The following is a 19059-nucleotide window of genomic DNA, read 5'->3' as shown; positions in this document are numbered from 1 at the left end:
GGTGCAATTAAAGGTCGGCGCTGCTTATACCATGGCCGGTAGCTTCAATCTGCTACCAGGCACTCCTTGGCCCTTTTTCTCACACCTGCAGGCTCCCGCTTTCTGTTTATGACAGGCTTGCCGTCTTTTCATCTCTGTTCTTTCTGATCTGTGTGTTTTCCTCTCTTACACCCCTTGAATATCTGATACGGGAACAATAAGTGCTGGTCCCTAAATACAAGTGTCGGTGCCCCTCACTTGCAACCAGCGGCTCAAATGAAGCACTTCGTGATTTATGACGCACGCGGGTACACGAGCGCTAGAGTTTGATTTTCACTCATTTCATAGGGCGAATGGGCGACACACTCTCCTAGCTGCCAGTATCATGCATAGAACAGTGTTCACCTTACCTTCATTTGCCAAGGACTGCACCATTACCCTTAATCAGTTCGGGGTGTTTTAGCTAATTAAGGGATGGGTGGCCGGGTGGGGGGAGACCAGAATCTATTGAACTTTTAACAGGTTGCCGGGCAATGCTCGCACAACAGAAGTAAATCCCTATCTTAAAGGTAAAGAATTTACACTTTTTAAACCATTTTTAAGGAAAAGTTACTGCAATTAAAATGCATTATCCCGCTTGTAGGCTAAAAAGGGTCCAAGCAATAAGTGGTGTACTTGACTTTTAACTTCAAGGGAAGGGAGCAGTGAGGGTGGCATGAGTTGGGGCGGAGGGGTGAGGATTATTTATTTTTATACAGTTTCAAGTAATCGCACAGTTAATAAACTACTTACTTACTGCATCTTTACCCATGCACTGTTGCATAAATGTCACGGTAATCTGGGCATCTTGCCCCTTTGGCTGCTAAACATCAGTGCACAGGGCAGGACTGGCCATAGCGGGCACCGGGCAATCCCCCGGTGCGCCGCACGGGTGGGGGCCGGTTTTGGTACCCTGCTGGCCGTTTTTGTTACAGGGCCGTTTTAAAATCGGCCCTGTAACAAAATCGGCCGAACACCGGCCCTGGCAAAGAGCTCGGCCGCACCCCTAATCCCAGGCGTTCTAAGTGAACTGTTCCAATATTGTCTTGTGCTGGTCAAACCTTATTCCCCACTCAGAGGTGCTAAGCTCACCCTTTCCAACAACATCTTTATAAAATTGGTACAATATAATTGAGTTTGCTTACTCAAAATGAAATATGCAAATGTTTTAGGTTATGCGCTTTGCAGAAAATATTTTTTTAGTGTAATCTCTTCCCCCTTCTATCCCCTTCATTCACTCTATCAACTCTTCTAACCACCACCACCACCACCTCCACCACCACCACCTCCATTGATTCTCCCCTAGCATCTAACCGCTGCTAGTGTTATAATACTGGTACTAGTTCACAAACTTCAACCTCCAATTGTTTATGCCCCCTCAAAAAAACTTTCACAAATAAGCATTGGACTAGACAAAAACAAGTTTCCAACATTGCACATTTATTGTTGTACATACATTTTTTATTATGGTCTTTCAATTGGACATAATGCCTTCTTGGTCAAATATAAAGTAACTAAAATGCTTCTGACACTTTTTAAATACAACTTCTCAGCATGCTGCACAACAGCCACATTTCTCTACAGCACAGCTTAAAAACATTGTCAAAGTCAATAACTCTACCGTAACACTTATAAGGCCCCCCAATGCATAGCCAATAGGTCTCGCCTTTGGGACATTATAAGTATTTAGGTATGCAGCACAATATCCTTACTGCAACAACATTAACTGTTGCATGGCTAAACACTTATTCAGTCCCAAAGGCGAGAACTATTGGCTATGCCAATGCTTGTTAATAGGGTACAGTCTCTGTGGAGTTGGAATAGTTTTTAACGGGATCTCATGGTGTTTTGACTCCACGTTCCACCCTACATGGTTGCAGTATAATGCCAGAGCTAGTGCTTGTGCCCACTCCTGCACGTATGAATGTTTTAAGGAAACAGGAACGAGGTCGGAAAAAGCAGGCAAAATTACGCATTCACCATTTGGGCAATCCATTACAAAATCAGGCAGCCAATCTTTTTCTGCTGAAGAAACCCCCCCACAGGGACACCAGCAAGAGGGCCCACTTCTTCACCCCAGAACTCCTAGCTTCCAAGCAAGCCTGCCGGAAACTAGAGAACAAATGGCACAGTGAAGAAACTCCGGAGAACCACAAAGCACACAAGGACGCCATCTGCAACCACCACCACCTCATCAGGGCGGCCAAGAGGACCTCCTATAAAGACCGCCTCGACAACAACGCACACAATAGCAAGGAGCTCTTCAACATCATGAAGGAAGTCTCCAACCCCAGCTCCAACACCGACATCCCACCGTCGCAAGCCCTGTGCGACTCCCTCGCCACCTTCTTCCACCACAAAATAGCAGACATCCACGACAGCTTCAACACCCAGACAGCCCCAACAGACAGCAACACAACAGACCCTCTGCACACCATTGACCGCGAACCCTGCTAGCCTGGACCAGCGAGAGCATTGATGACACCATCAAGACCATGCGCACAATCCACTAAGGCTCTCCATCACCAAGCCTTCAACAGAGCAAGCAGCTCCATTGCACCCCACCTGCGCAACGTCATCAATCTCTACCTCGAGACCGCGACATTTCCAGAGATCAACGTCCTACTCAAGAAACCTACGGCAGACCCAAGAGACCTCAAGAACCTCCGGCCCATCCCTCTGCCCCCTTTCCCAGCCAAGGTCATCGAGAAAACCGCCAACAGACAGCTAACCCGATACCTCGAAGAAAACAGAATCCAGGACCTTTCCCAGTCAAGGTTCCGCAGCAACCACACCACCGAGACTGCCCTCATCGCCGCCTCCGACGACATCAGGACCCTGCTGGATAATGGCAAGACCACAGCACTCATGCTCCTAGACCTCTATGCCGCCTTCGACACCTCTTGCCACCGCACACTACACGCACGCCTCCACACCGCAGGGATCCGAGACAAGGCTCTGGATTGGACCACCTCCTTACTCTCCGGCAGAACCCAGAGCGTCTGCCTCCCCCATTCCGTTCCAAAGCCTCCGAGATCATCTGCGGCGTACCCCAGGGATCCTCCCTCAGCCCAACGCTGTTTAACATTTACATGGCCCCGCTTGCACATGTAGCCCGACAGCAAGACCTCAACATAATATCCTAAGCTGACTACACTCAGCTGATCCGCTCACTCACCAGGGACCCCATCAGCACCAAACCCAACCTCCACGAAGGAATGAAGGCCGTCGCCGACTGGATGAAGAGCAGCCGTTTGAAGCTGAACTCTGACATGAAGGAGGTCCTCATCCTCGGCTCCAACCCTTCAGCCTGGGTCGACTCCTGGTGACCGACGGCACTGGGGGCAGCCCCGACACCCACGACCACGCACGCAACCTGGGAATCATCCTCGACTCAACGCTCCCAATAACCAAGCAAGTCAACGCCGTCTCCTCCTCCTGCTTCAACACCCTCCGCATGCTCCGCAAGAACTACAGATGGATCCCGACAGATACAAGAAAGACAGTCACCAAGGCCCTCGTCAGCAGCAGACTACTACGGAAACACCCTCTACGCGGGAGCCCTGACCAAGCTCATCAAACGACTACAACGCATCCAAAATGCCTCGGCACGACTGATCCTCGACGTACCACGTCACGGACACATCACCCCCCCACCTGAGAAACCTGCACTGGCTCCCCGTCAACAAGAGGATATCCTTCAAGCTCCTCATCCACGCACACAAGGCACTCCACATGACCGGCCCAGTCTACCTCAACAGACGGCTCTCCTTCTACATTCCCAACCGCCAGCTACGCTCCGCCGACCTCTCACTTGCCACCTTCCCAGGCATCCGAAGAACAACCACCGGTGGGAGATCCTTCTCCCACCTCGCCGCCAAGATATGGAGCACCCTCCCACTGAGCCTATGACAGACCCAAGACCAGCTGACCTTCAGGAGGATACTCAAGACCTGGCTGTTCGATCAGCAGCGCCCCCCCCCCAGCACCTTGAGACCCTGGCAGGTATGTAGTGCGCTTTACATATTGATTGATTGATTGATCCGTATGTCAAATTTTCCCACAAGAGACCTTGAATTTTTTTTTATATATGTTCCCCTCTATTTGGAGATTAATTTAGTGTAGACATTCACTCTTGTATCAGATGTTTCCACCGTGATGTATTCATTCAATTCTGCTGTCACCAGAAATTCCTTCAGGTTCTGGTGAGCTATTGTTAGTTCTGCCGCGCAGTCTAGCATCATCAAAGCCCATTCCTCGTTCAGAAGCGGAGTCCTCAGTAACCTGGGCATTTCAAACTTTCCGTCCAACTACTTTCTTCTTTTTGAATGGAGTCTTTGTTTTAGGTTGCTCTTCCTGTTTGATAATGAAATATGAATTTCAATGTTTTCCCTTTGGTCTGTCTTCAGTCCTTTTTTCTGACCGTCTTTCCCTCTCTGAGCTTTTTGATAAACCCTGAAAGGAACGAGTATCAGTATTCCGATACCTGTCAGGTTTTCTAATGTTTTCATGATTCCTAAGGTTGTACCTCTTTTCAGAGGACTCCTGTTGGGGAGAACCAGCCCTGGATTGTGAATTGTTCACTTTATTATTATTTTTGGATTGATTATTATCCCATTTCTTTTTAGAAGAAGTGAGTGCTTGCTTAGAGTTCTCTTTATGAGAACTACCCACCATTTGTGGTTTCGCTAGTTTGGCTCCCAAACGATCTACCTAGTGAAGCTTAGGTTCCTTTGATAATTTTAGGGAATGCACGCTCCTGATTTGTAGGAGTTGTTTCCCTTAAGCGTTGGCGTATAGCCACAGCTCCTGCTTACCTCTTGATGTTGCTTAGCATAATTGCCAAGACTTGGTCAAAATTACCCGTCAGTTTCATCCTCAAATCCAGAGCAGGTCCTGCCCATTACTAATTCTGTATCTCTTTAAATACTTCAGGAATAACTGCTATGGAAGGAGTACTGTGTATTCTAATATAAACTGCAGCAAAGATTGTTCCCCATGTGGTACAATCCTCAATTGAGGGAACCATTCCCATTGGCAAACAAATTGTTAACATTCTGTGTTTTTCCTGCGGACCCGTGTGAGGAAATACTGCCCCCAACTGTGCAATTTTTTGGGGCATTCCAGAATGGAACTTGATCCTTTTTTGATGGGAACGCACCCATTACTGCTTTTAGTGTCTGTGGACTAATTATTCGTGTATGTGGAGTCTGAACTGTACCTGGTGGAGCAGCTCTCGCAGGTTGTAATCTGAGTGTTCCCATGACGAACTGGACAATTTGTCTGTATAGCCTGACGACTTCTTTGTAAAGTGCACGCACTTCCCCTACTGGGAGTGTGTCTCTCAGGATGTGGAGTGTAAGTCGCTAAGACCGGTCATATCGCTCCTGCTATGCTGAGCAGACCAAGTCTCACGACTGAGGTTGTGTGATTTAGTGCTCCTTTAAACCATTTTGTATGTTGCTGGTAAGTTAATGTGACTTCAATGTCCTCATATGGGATGTATTCTGCTCGTGGATCCACTTCAATGTATTCATGAAAAAAAAGTGTCTGTGGATCTGCGGGCGGGAATTTTACCCATGAATAGAATACCTCTGATCCGAACACCTTGTGTGCCTCAATCACAAAAGTAACAAAGCCACCTGTTGCAGGTACGCCATGTTCTAATAATCTCATAGTTACTGCCTGTCGACAGTTTTCTGTGATGTTAAGAGCATTAGCAAATTTGTCTTCTTCGAATCTCCACTGCTACTCGCAGGTGCAGTCATTTTCAAAGGAGAAGAAAGTAAAGTTTTTAAGAGGTAGTGTTTAGCACAATATGGGAACTTTTAATCCTTACAAGCTGGTCTAAAACCTTCCGCCAATACACAGAATGTACCTTCTCAGCTGAGGTGGATAATCGTTCCCACTTCAGACGTCTCTGAAAAATGTGAGTAGGGCTGTCTGAGAAGAACGACTGAACTACACAGATTTTAATGTTAATAAAAGAACAGAACCAACGTTGTGCGCCATGTCGTGTAGTTCCTAGGACCCCCCCAGGACCTGCGTGTTTTGAATGACCTATACTGTGGGCTTGATGTGCTGCCAGACTCTGGACACACTCCCAGGATGAGTCAGCCGTTATACCAGCCAGCTCTACGGTGCCACTACAACCCCCCTGTATTCTACAGTGGTGTATGTAGTATATGGCAACCACTGAACATGACAACACGGATTCCTCAGGTATCGTGGAGAAGTGTGGCTCACCGATTAGAGCGGCAGACCCTGAGGCAGAGGTCTGGCCCAGGACCAGGGTTCAATTCCCGACACGGCAGGGTCTTGGGCTCAATGTCCACGGACTTGATAATTCTCGCCTAGGTGCCTACTCTAATCATGGGTCCCACTCTGCAACTCTGGGCAATAGCTTGCTTAATCTCCACAACGGCCCCGAAAGCGCTAGGATGCCTGGCCTTCCCTTGGAGGTGCCCAGTAAGGGGGCATCTCACAGGGAAAGCCAGGAAGGGTTCCACAGCGGTATACAGCGCCAAGATACCTTTAAGGTGATAGTGCGCTTTACAAGTATACACACATTTACATTGTGGAAAACAATACAGTATCTTTTGCTCAGTCACTCGTGCTTACTTTTCTCAGGTTACACACAGGATGATTAGAAAGATTTAAATAATTATTTATTGCTCAAGTGTCAGTCTAGTGTGGAACATATTTGCTGCGACAATCAAAAAGACAGGAGCATACAAATGTAATCGCTAGCACCAATATCGTAAACAGTACAGATACATTTCTACCATAGTACTAATAAGATGAATAAAAGCATATTATATAACATAGTAGCATTGGCGTACACTTACAGCGCAAAGCCTACCAAAATGTACCTATCCTAGATATGCAAGTGAAGCTCGCATATGTGAGTGCTAGAATATGTCCTAATGGCGCCAAGAAACCCCCGGGGAAGTGCTAACCCCTCACTTGATGGTTCTGAATGAAGTACCCCGTCTCTGCGTCCAGGATGGCACTCCACAAGGGATTTCAGGTCTCTGCCTGTCGAAGGATCAGTCTGCAGAGTCTCAGTTCCCCTTTCTAGGGGGGAATAAGGGTCTTTTATACAAAAGGGACACTCCAGGATTTCTTCTAGGATCGATATGTTTTTGAAAACAACCGTTAATCCTTGCTAATCCTTTTCTAAACAAGGTCATGCACAGCTGGCTGTTTGCCATGGATAGTAAAAAGAAGTGGTGAACCTTGTACAAGGTAAATCTGCTGTGCCCGAGGACATGGAAATGTAAATCAGGTACAGGGATTATGATTTTGTAATGAGAGCTCTGTGTCGAAGAGACAGAAGCAAGATACTAGGTAAAAGGTCACCTATGCAAAACCGTTATGTTCGTGTGGATGGGACAGAAGTGTATATGCTTGATATGTACATGGTGGGACTATCCTAAGGGACATGACACCAGGAACCGCGGTTACCTCTAAGGCCATGGGGAACCAGGCTTTAGGTATTCCAGTAACCAGGGTTACTTCTATTAGACCAGCATGCATCATGTGTGGGTGTTCTAGGAATTGCGGTTACTTCTATAAGACCAGACCAGCATGCAACCTGCCTGTCGGTGTTCTAGGAACCGCGGTTACCTCTGAGGCCAGCAGGCAACCAGCATGTAGGTGTTCCGGTAACCGTGGCTACTTCTATCAGACCACTATGGGTGTTCTAGGAACCATGGTTACCTCGGACACCAGCATGCATCCTGCGTGTGGGTGTTCTAGGAACCGTGGTTACCTCCATCAGACCAGCATGCATCATGTGTGCAGGTGTTCTAGGGACCGTGGTTACCTCTATCAGACCAGCATGCATCCTGCTTGTGGGTGTTTTAAGAAAAGCCGTTACCTCGGAGACCAGCAAGCATCCTGTGTGTGACTATTCTAGGAATCGCGGTTTTCTCGCAGACCAGCATGCATCATGTGTGTGGGTGTTCTAGGTAAGAAGGGCACCTCTATCAGACCACCATGCACCCTTTGTGTAGGAAATCTAGGAACTGCGGTTACCCCTGAGACGAGCAAGCATCCTGTGTGTGGGTGTTCTAGGAGCCGCGGTTACCTCTGAGACCAGCATGGATCCTGCGTGTGGGTGTTCTAAGAACCGTGGTTACCTCAATCAGACCAGCAGGATTCCTGTGTTTGTGTGTTCTAGGAAGCACGGGTACCTCTATTAGACCAAAATGCATTCTACGTGTGGGTTTTCTAGGAACTGTGGTTACCTCTGAGACCAGCATGCACCCTGCGCATGAATTTTCTAGGAACCAAGGTGACTACCATCAGACCAGCATGCATCCTGTGTGTGACTGTTCCTGGAACCGCGGTTACCTCTATAAGACCGGCAGGATTCCTGTGTGTGGATGTTCGAGGAAACACGGGCACCTCCATCAGATCAGCATTCATTATACCTGTGGGTTTTCTAGGAACCGCGGATACCTCTGAGACCAGCATGCATCCTGTGATGCCACGGAGTGCTAAGAGGTGGGTGCTCTAGGAGCAGTCGTAGCTGAGCAGACCAGTTGTGCAATCTGCAAAGCCACAGAGTGGGTGTTCTAGAAGAGGTGGTTGGCATATTTACATCAAGGCTAAGCAACAGGTTAAACAAGATTCTGTTGGTCCTGGACTATATCATTATTAAACACCTTCCACACTAGAGAGTAGAAGTGAGTTACTGCCACCACCCTCAACACAACAATGCCACACACCATCCCTGACACTTAAAACCCCACCGTCCCTGCTCTAGAAACTTGGAGTGCCAACCCCGACAAAAAACATAAATCCTCAATTTTATTGCCACCATGAGTTCACATGTGCATGATCTTAAAGACACACATGTGAAATCCAGCAAGGTAAACTCAGCATTTCATCTTTCAGGGTCACCACACGGAGCACCATTAAAGTGGATAATGGTACATTTTATTTACAGCAAATATGAATGCCAAAAAACTGCAGTTTGGAAGACTGCTGTGCGCATACCTGGATTACAGCACCAGACAGGCAAACAGTCTCTCCCACTTTTAACCCCTTCTTCACTGCTCCGGAACCTTGAGGAGACCAGCACACAGTCCCTGCCTGTGTATGCTACCCACTAAATGATCTATTGGCTCTGCCTGTGCATTCCTCCAATGGAGGAGCCACAGGATGTACATGTGCATTCCTCCTGTGAGTGATCCATGGGATCTCTCCGTGCATTCTTCCTCTGAGGGACCCACAGGCTGTACATGTGTATTCCTCCGGTGAGTGATCCATAGGATCCGTCTGTGCATTACTCCTAAGGAGGCTCCCTAGGATAAGCCTGTGCATTCCTCCCGAGAGGGATACATTGGATCTGCGTGTGCATCCTCCTTGTGAGGAAGCTATAGGATCTGCCTGCGCATTCTTCCTCTGAGGGATCCAAAGGATGTACATGCTCATTCCTCCTGTGTGTTATCCATAGGATCTGTGTGTGATCCATAGGATATGCCTGTGCTCTTATGAAGGATCCACAGGATCTGTCTGTGCATGCCTCCTATGCAAGATACATAGGATCTGCCTCTGCATTACTCCTGTGTTGTTATGCATAGGACTTGCCTTTACATTCCTCCTGCGAGGGATCTATAGGAGCTGCCTGTGCATTCCTCCTTTGGCGATCCAATGGATCTGCCTGTGCATTCTTCCTCCGAGGGATCCACAGGATGTACATGTGTATTCCTCCCGTGAGTGATCCATAGGATCTGCTTGAGCTCCTCTGAGGGATCCACAGAATCTTCCTGCACATTCCACTTGTGAATGATCCATATGATCTGCCTGTGCATTCCACCTATGGAGGATCAATAGAATACGCCTGTGCATTATTCCTATTGAGGATGCATTGGATCTGCCTGTGCATTCCCCCTGAGAGGGATACATTTGATCTGTCTGTGCATTCTCTTTGTGAGGAATCCATAGGATCTACTTGGCCATTGCTCCTGTCAGGGATCCCATGGGAATTGATCAAGCGAGGGATCCAGAGGATCCGCTTATGCATTTGCGCTATGATTGATTGATTATTTTCAGGCACAGAGTCTCTAATCCTCGCCATCATGCACTGAGATACAGAGGGATCAGTCAGTGCGCTGTACCTGGGTACAATCTCATACGCATCCGCGACCCCTGAGGAGTACCTGCTCAACACCAAGCTCTAGGGCCGGGGGAGGCCTCTGTGCCTGTACAAAATTAGGTTATTAATATACCTGGGTACAAAACCTTACGCATCCACAATCACTGAGAATTGCCTGCTTCGCACCCAGCACTAGGGGGTATAGAGAGGCCTCTGTGCCTGTACAACATTATGTTTTTTTTTTTTTTGAAGAGCTCGTAAGGCTCCGCATGTAACCTTCCCGATTCACTACTGGATAAATTTACCCCTTAGGTATGGGCACAGGTTTTAAATGTGTAGCACGATTGTGCCGCATGTGGATTTTCAAATGGCAGCAGCTGGCACACTCACAACCAGAGGTTATATCTATCGTGTAGCCCAGAAAAAGGGAATTGCCGTAGTCCAAGCGACTCACGATAGTTGACTGGACCACAGTTAGCGCGCAGAGACTAGACATAGCACCAGCGATTAGAGTCCAGCATCACACTTAAAATGCATCTATCGGTTCAACTTTATTGGTTAAAAAGAGATGAATGTAATACACAGGACTTTATCTCCACAAAATGCCTGACGTCCTGGTTATGATGACTGAACAGGCTTCAGCAAGTCTTTGGTGACTGGGTGGTCGACTCTGGGGAGGAGAGATAAGACTGCTGGACAGTGAAGTGGAGAGCACCCTAATGGTGAACCCGCCTAATACCCGCCCTAGTGATCTACCCTCTTAATACCTACCCTTGTGATCTACCCGCTTAATACCCACCCTAGTGATCTACCCTCTTAATACCAACCCTAGTTATCTACCCGCTTAACCCCTTGGGCGCGGCCGCGATTCTGCGCCTGTGCGGCACATTCCAATCGCGGGTGCAGTCATGACGGCCGGGAGCCGTCATCAGCACACGAGCACTGTGTGCCATGACGGCTCCCGGCCGTCATCAGCACCGAAGGGGTTAATACCCACCCTAGTGATCTACCCTCTCAATACCTACCCTTGTGATCTACCCGCTTAATAACCACCCTAGTGATCTACCAGCTTGAATAACCACCCTAGTGATCTACCCACTTAATAAACACCCCAGTGATCCACCCACTAATAACTACCCCGGTGATCATCCCACGTAATAACCACCCTAGTGATCTACCCGCTTAATAACCACCCCAGTAATCTACCCGCTTAATAACCACCCTAGTGATTCACCCACTTAATAACCACCCTAGTGAACCACCCACATACTAACCACCCTAGCGATCTACCCGCTTAATAACCATCCTAGTGTTCTACCTGATTAATAACCACAAGTTCAAGTGGAACATCGGTCAGTTGGAGACTTCAGTTTTTTTAATATACTTTTTCTTCCCTTTTTTGTTTTATACATTTTTTAATAAGCACTGTAAGGTTAGTTTGCAAATCTGTGACAAAACAAAGGACAGTGATTTTGTATGGTCCAGCGGCATCTCACATTATTATATTATGTGGTCCAGAGGTCGTTTATCCATAAGTCCTGTGAGGAGATTGCATTGTAACTACACAACGGAAGACATCATTAAGGCTCACTCATATATGTGTAGCGGATAGACAAACTCTTACACACTGAGAGGAGGATAATAAACCAGCCTTACCTGCTTAGAGTGCTTCCGACATCCTGCAAAAGAGAGAAACAAACACAGTGAAATCAGATTTCACAGATGATGTTAAATTGTGACAGTGCTTTAGGAGTGAATGTTTGGCAAATATGAGCTTCATTAAATATTTCCATCTCTGGTTAGAAGACATTGGACAGCTGCTCCCACCTCCTCATGTACAGTCTGTAATATTCTTAACTGAGTCATGTGACCACACAGTTTATTATATTATGAACTGAGTCACATGACAGTGCAGTTTATAATATTCTGAACGGAGTCAGTCAGTCAGTCAAAAACACGTTTATTTAGACCGTAGGTCTTTAAACAACATAAAACATGGCAACTCTAAATAAATAATTTAACATCACTACATTACAAATCTTCAACAACACCATTGTAATAGTCTGATTCCGCCTACTTCCTTTCAATTTACACAGTACTTCATATATAATTCATAGACATACCTATAAACATAATACTCTAAAATCGATAAAATTCTATTCTAAGATGTATTTCTAAAGATAAGTATCAGGCAAAAAATTATTTAAGATCAATAACCATCCTAACTTTTGGCGTATCTTTCAACCATCCATTTCTTTTTCCAAGAAAGACCCTTTTACAACCTTCATATACTTTGCAATGACTATTGCTTTATCAAGGTTCGGCATATCAATGAGATGTTCATTCACTTGGAAAATCAAAGCAACACCATATTTTAAAACAATAGGGCATAAAAACAATTTCCGAAATGGTAGAAATTTTTGCCAGTCCATTATAATATGTAAATTAGGACATTTTGTGCCCAGCCTTCATGAGAATTTGCTATCAAGTCGTAGCATTACTGATTTTATTCTCCCATTCGATACACAATGATTAATGCCTACTCTCCATTTTAGAACTTCAGCTCCGAGGCATTGGTTGGGTAATGTGTCCAGGTAGGGGTACCAGATTTCTTTCTCCCAACTGTTCATCATAAATTTCACAGATTCTTTCTTTCCCAGGTACCCCATATCTTCCAACCTAGATACTTCCTTCCCTACTTTTTTTTAAGTTCACCCTTTGTTACTTCAAATAGAAGAGTCTGCTGATCAATTCTCACTTTTAAATTTTTACAGACCGAGAATAGTTTCTTTCTGACCTCTTTGGCCCATTTTAGGTCTCTAGGCTGGGACTCATTCTTACACCATTGTGACACTTTCATGTCTTCTCCTGTGCCCAATCTTTGCCAGAAACTTAAAAGGGCCACTTGCACCTGTACATTCCATGATGTCATACCCAGCTCTAATCTAATTGCCTGGATCATAGAGGAGCCCGGTAATGACATTTAAGGTTCTATACATTTCCCTTCCTCAACATCCCAACTGATTTTACCACTTAAGCACAGAACTTCTGCTCCATATTGTTATTGCGGGGGTATCATTGCATTTTACGCTTTCAACAATGGTCTTTGGGACATATTCCCATAGATGCGGATACATTTTTTCAGCCCATACACTGATGTGAGAGCTTTAGCTTTCTGTGCCTTCAAATGCGTGTCCCATTTTAGAGACTTGTCAAAGCAGACACCGTTAGATTTATACTCATTCACATTTTCCAATTTGGTTGGGCCCAGGTACCAAGTAAACCTCTAGTCTCCCTTTCCAAAACACAGTATTTTTAATCCATATTTGTATCTATATTTACAGTTAATTGCTTAGCTGCACAGTATTCACTAAAAGCATCTAACTTCCTCTGTAGACCCATCGCTGTCTGGCTGAGAATTACTAAATCATCGCCATACAGTAGGCAGGAAAGTTGTTTCCCATTCATGTTTGAGATAGCACTTCTATCCACTGCCAAGATAGTTGGCAAATTTGCCAAGAATATGACAAAGAGTAGGGGGCAAATGCACAGCCCTGCCTTAGACCATTATTAATTGTTATTTTCGGTGTCAGAGCCCCCGCTGAATCCTTAATGACTTGGGCCCAGTTCTGGCTATGTAACTCCTCGATTACAGCCAGGAACACTTCTGGGGCTATCATCTTTCCTTAGGGTCTCCCAGAGGCTACTCCTATCAACCAGGTCAAAACCCGTGCGCAAGTCTACAAAGTAGCAGCATAGCTTTCCTCGCTGCTCCATAGACTTCCGCGCCACTGCCCGTAGGGTGAAACAGTGGTCAGCTGTAGAGTGTCCTTCCTTAAAACCCCTTCGTTCCACCGGCATGATCGACCGATGTTCCACTGAATCCTTCAGGCTGCTCAGGATTATTTTGGCAAATAGTTTTTCCCCGATGTCCAGCAGGTTGATCAATCTGTAATTCTTCGGGGCTTTCCTATCTCCATTTGTATGGATTGGTCTAATTACCGCCCTCCTCCACTTATTGGGGATTTGCCCAGAGTCCAATTTGGCCAAAAACATATAGGTTAGGAATTTTGCACACCAATTTAACTGAGTTTTTATTATAATGGCCGGGAGGATGTCAGGTCCCGCTGCCCGGGTTAAAGTTAAATTTCTTATAGTGTCTTTTACCTTTTCTACTGTAAAGAGAGCTTTTAAGTCTTCCACAGCCGCTCCCCAGGGTCGAGTATTGCCTCCAGCAGACACTACACTTGTCCCATACAGTTCGCCTGGGTACTCTTCCCATGCTGATTCTTCCACTACACCGGTCAAAGCCCCCGGGGACTGTCCAGATGCATCCTGTATCAATTTCCAGAACGTACGTATGTTTCTTGCATTGATTGTTTCCAGCAAATTAGCTCAACATTTCTCTTTAAAAATCCTCTTCTGATTCCTAACGTTTTATATTCTTTCTCAATTTAAATCAGATTTAACGGTCTTCCCTGGTCATACTTTATTCTTCACCTTTCTTCTTTCCATATTAATCTTTTCTTAGCTGTACATTCCCAATTAAACCAACGTATTTATTTTTTTAACGACTTGTAGAGTCCGGGTCGGAGGCATCCCCGCGCTGTGAGAACTTGAGTTGGCCAGAGGAGGAAGTGGGCTTATTTTGGAAAGAGAGGGGTTTTAAGCTGTTTGCGGAAGCGTAAGTAACAGGGTTCCAGCCGCAGACAGCGGGGGAGCGAGTTCCAGCGAGAAGATGCTTTTACTGAGAAACGCCGCCCTCCAGTGCGTACCCTCCTGAATTTAGGGACATTCGCCAGATGCTCAGTGTCCGAGCGCAGGGGTCTCGAGGCTTTGTACGGGGTGACCATGTCTCTAAGAATAGAAGGGCCTTGACCCTTGAGGAGTTTGTGGGCAATGCACATTGCCTTAAACTCGATCCTCTCTCGCACTGGCAGCCAGTGGAGAGGCTTAAGCGCTGGTCTGGCAGAGGCTCTAGAGGGAAGACTCTTCAGCAGTCGGGCAGCCGCATTTTGGGTACGTTGTAGCTTGGCCAGAGTATTTTAGGGGGCTCCTAAATAGACGGCATTGCAGTAGTCCAATCGTGCAAGGATCAGTCCTTGAACCAAGAGTTTCCTAGATGGGAGAGGAAGCAGCGGGAGGATCTTGCGGACTGATCGCATGAGTCCGAAGCAGGTTCCCGCTGTTTTGGTTGCCTGGGTTTTCATAGACCGGTCTGGTTCAAGCCAGACCCCCAGACTCTTGATTTCCTTCTTCGGGGTGGGCACCTCACCCAGAGCAACGGGCCAAACAGATGATGGGATTGCTGACCATTTCTTGCCCATCAGCATGACTTCAGTTTTGGACCCGTTGAGTTTGAGTGAGGACTCGCACATCCAGAGGTGGATTTCCTGGAGGCAGTGCAGGAGATTGTCTGGGTGGTGGTCAAGGTGTGAGAGCGAGACTACCAGTTGCGTGTCGTCCACGTAGTTCACAATCTTGATGCCGAAGGGGGCAACTATGTCCTCTAGAGGAGCCATATAGGCATTAAATAGGGGGGACTGAGTGAGGACCCCTGGGGCACCCCACTAGTCAGCGGTAGGGAATCAGAGCGGGAGTTGCCATCCCAAACCTGGAAGGAACGGCCCGACAGAAATGACTCTATCCATGCCAACGCGGTACCCCCGAGTCCCGCCCTGGCCAGCCGGTGGAGCAAGACACGGTGGTTCACCGTGTCAAAGGCTGCACTCAGGTCCAGGAGGATCACTGCCACTGACCCCCCTGAGTCTAGAATGCACCTTGCCTCCTCGATGACTGCGAGGAGGGCGGTATCCGTGCCTTGGCCGGGACGGAACCCAGTTTGGGACTGACGCAACAGGTTATTGGATTCCAGGAACTGGGACAACTGGGCGTTGACCAGTTTCTCGGCCATTTTGCTGATGCCCGGGAGGAGCGAGATCGGTCTGTAGTTGGCCAGATCGGTGGGGTCCAATTGGGGTTTTTTAAGAAGGGCTTTAACTACCGCCCCCTTCCAGCTAGGAGGGACGGAGCCTTGGGACAGCGTGGTGTTGATCAGCTCCATGATTGGGGACACGATCGCAGGGGCAACTGCTTGCAAGAATCTCATGGGAGCAGGGTCGCACGGGGAGACGCTTTTTACCTTGGCCAGAGTCTTTCCAACCTCGTCCAGCGAAACCGCCCTGAAAGCGGTCAGCTGTGGGTGAGAGGTGTCTCCTGGACGGGTGGCAGGCGCAGCGTTGTCCCTGTCGGTTAGCTGGCTAGGCTGCGGGAGTGAGGCTAGGATGTGGGAGATTTCGGAGTCAAAGGGTCCTGTGGGGGGGTTGTGGTATTTTTAGGAGCTCTTTGACAATGAGATAGGATTCCCTCGCCGAATTGGTGGCATTTTTTATCCTCTCATCGTAGTAGGAGGCTTTAGTGAGTTTCAGCGCAGATTTATATGCTCTCACCGACCAGAGTCCCGCCCTGGCCAGCCGGCCGGTGGAGCAAGACACGGTGGTTCACCGTGTCAAAGGCTGCACTCAGGTCCAGGAGGATCACTGCCACTGACCCCCCTGAGTCTAGAATGCACCTTGCCTCCTCGATGACTGCGAGGAGGGCGGTATCCGTGCCTTGGCCGGGACGGAACCCAGTTTGGGACTGACGCAACAGGTTATTGGATTCCAGGAACTGGGACAACTGGGCGTTGACCAGTTTCTCGGCCATTTTGCTGATGCCCGGGAGGAGCGAGATCGGTCTGTAGTTGGCCAGATCGGTGGGGTCCAATTGGGGTTTTTTAAGAAGGGCTTTAACTACCGCCCCCTTCCAGCTAGGAGGGACGGAGCCTTGGGACAGCGTGGTGTTGATCAGCTCCATGATTGGGGACACGATCGCAGGGGCAACTGCTTGCAAGAATCTCATGGGAGCAGGGTCGCACGGGGAGACGCTTTTTACCTTGGCCAGAGTCTTTCCAACCTCGTCCAGCGAAACCGCCCTGAAAGCGGTCAGCTGTGGGTGAGAGGTGTCTCCTGGACGGGTGGCAGGCGCAGCGTTGTCCCTGTCGGTTAGCTGGCTAGGCTGCGGGAGTGAGGCTAGGATGTGGGAGATTTCGGAGTCAAAGGGTCCTGTGGGGGGGTTGTGGTATTTTTAGGAGCTCTTTGACAATGAGATAGGATTCCCTCGCCGAATTGGTGGCATTTTTTATCCTCTCATCGTAGTAGGAGGCTTTAGTGAGTTTCAGCGCAGATTTATATGCTCTCACCGACCCTCGGTAGGCTTCCTTATTGGAGTGGAGCCAGTCTAATTATCTTCCTTGCATGGTTTGCTTATCATTTGGGCAAACATTTTTACTTTTTAATTCTACTCTAAGGCATTGTACGACTTCTTCTATTCTATCGTTTCCGCAAACCACGCCACTTTCTGAACCCTTGCGTTTTCCCTATTTAATTTCTGCTGCAAGCTAGCTAGCTTTTCGATGTATTCTGTCAATCTTGTTGTGAAGAGTTTGGAGTACTCTAATTGTTGGGGAAGTACCATTTCACAGTGGCTTATCGACCCCCTAGCTAGTTCAAAGCGCAGGGTGTTATGATTGCTGCCTCAACTCTGGGATACCTGGAACCCTTTTATTAGAGCGAAATTCTAAGCGTGAATAAATACATAGTCAATTGGGAAAAGTTGGGTACCTATCCTGAAGAACTGTTTGGCCGGGCAGTCAGTTTCCAATCCACCATTTAAGCAGAACAACCCCTTTAACCCCAAGAATTTCCCTAGTGTTACATCTTGTCTAGAAGATGTGCAATTTGGAAAAACAGCTGTTTAAGTTCTTTAACCCAGGGATCTTGTTTTTTTGGGTTTAATTTATGAATAAAATCGCCCATGACAATGATCATGTCATTTTTTAATTTTTGACACAACATGTGCAAATCTTCTTTGAAATGCCCCATTTGAACCTCAAACTCCACGTTGGAGCCCCATTGTATGTAAACATTCACAATTACCAGGTGTTCACACTTCCTTTCTATGACCAGTAGGGATACCTTACAGACCAACAAACCCTTTGCATATTTCCTTTACTGACATCACCTTTTTCATAATCCTAGTCGAGGTGAGTGTCATGATCCCCCCGGCAGGACGACCAAAGCTTTTTTCCTCGCGGGCCTATGCAGTTGGGCAAAGCCTTCAATTACAGGGGTGTTGTCGCATAGCCATGTTTCTTGTAAACAAATAATATCTGCAACCTGGGCTAGATTTTTTATACTTCCGACTTTTGTCTCACCTACGAGCCCATTTACATTCCATGATATACATTTCAAGCTATGCGACAGCCCAATTCCCTAATCAATATCACTGAGATGATCAAAATCGTTCTGATTCCAATGGGGCGAGTTTAGCAAACTATCTTTCGCAGTCCAATTACGCCAGGGTTTACTAAACTCCTGATTCTCAACAGCAATTTTTATGTTTTCTCTTTCCCTTCCTTCTCTACTATCAGCCTTACCTGTCTTTTCCTTAATCCTGTATGACATTTCAAAAAGGCCCTGTCTTGCTGCCCCCCGCCCCAGGTTCCCCATCTGGTATTAATCTTATCCCCTCTTTCACTACCTCTTTTCTGGCTTTTACGACGGCTGCTTTGACCAGCTCTTAGTATACAAGTAATTTATTTCCCTTTGTTATTCTTTCCCTTTGTTATTATAGATAAACCCTACCCGTCTCAGATCCTTAGTACCAATTTTTCCCAAAGCTGGACATTTTGAGAAGGAAAATAAAAGCAGGGATCGATTTAGGGATATAACTTTCCTTATTTTTTCCTCCCCTTCACTATTTCCGCTGGTCCAAAATGTAACCACAAATTACCACTATTTTCTGCTGCTATGGCTCCAATAATCATTTCAACTTCCTGCAAATGCCTCTTCCTAAATATGGTTTTTGATAATCTTCCACCCTCAGCAAAATTT

The 19059-nt window shown here is 47.0% G+C and overlaps 1 protein-coding gene across 1 annotated transcript in view; it reads right to left on the bottom strand.

The window, feature by feature from the left end:
- Positions 1-19059, bottom strand: part of LOC144754215 (E3 ubiquitin-protein ligase TRIM39-like) — a 189130-nt gene that overhangs the window by 47919 nt on the left and 122152 nt on the right. Inside the window, exon 4 of the mRNA XM_078641800.1 lies at positions 11783-11805. Within this exon, the coding sequence (XP_078497926.1) occupies positions 11783-11805 (23 nt within the window). The remainder of the gene's footprint in view (positions 1-11782; positions 11806-19059) is intronic.

This window comes from Lissotriton helveticus, chromosome 5_1, assembly GCF_964261635.1.
Source record: "Lissotriton helveticus chromosome 5_1, aLisHel1.1, whole genome shotgun sequence".
NCBI classification, from domain to species: domain Eukaryota; kingdom Metazoa; phylum Chordata; class Amphibia; order Caudata; family Salamandridae; genus Lissotriton; species Lissotriton helveticus.
This window is presented reverse-complemented; position numbering and strand designations above follow the sequence as displayed.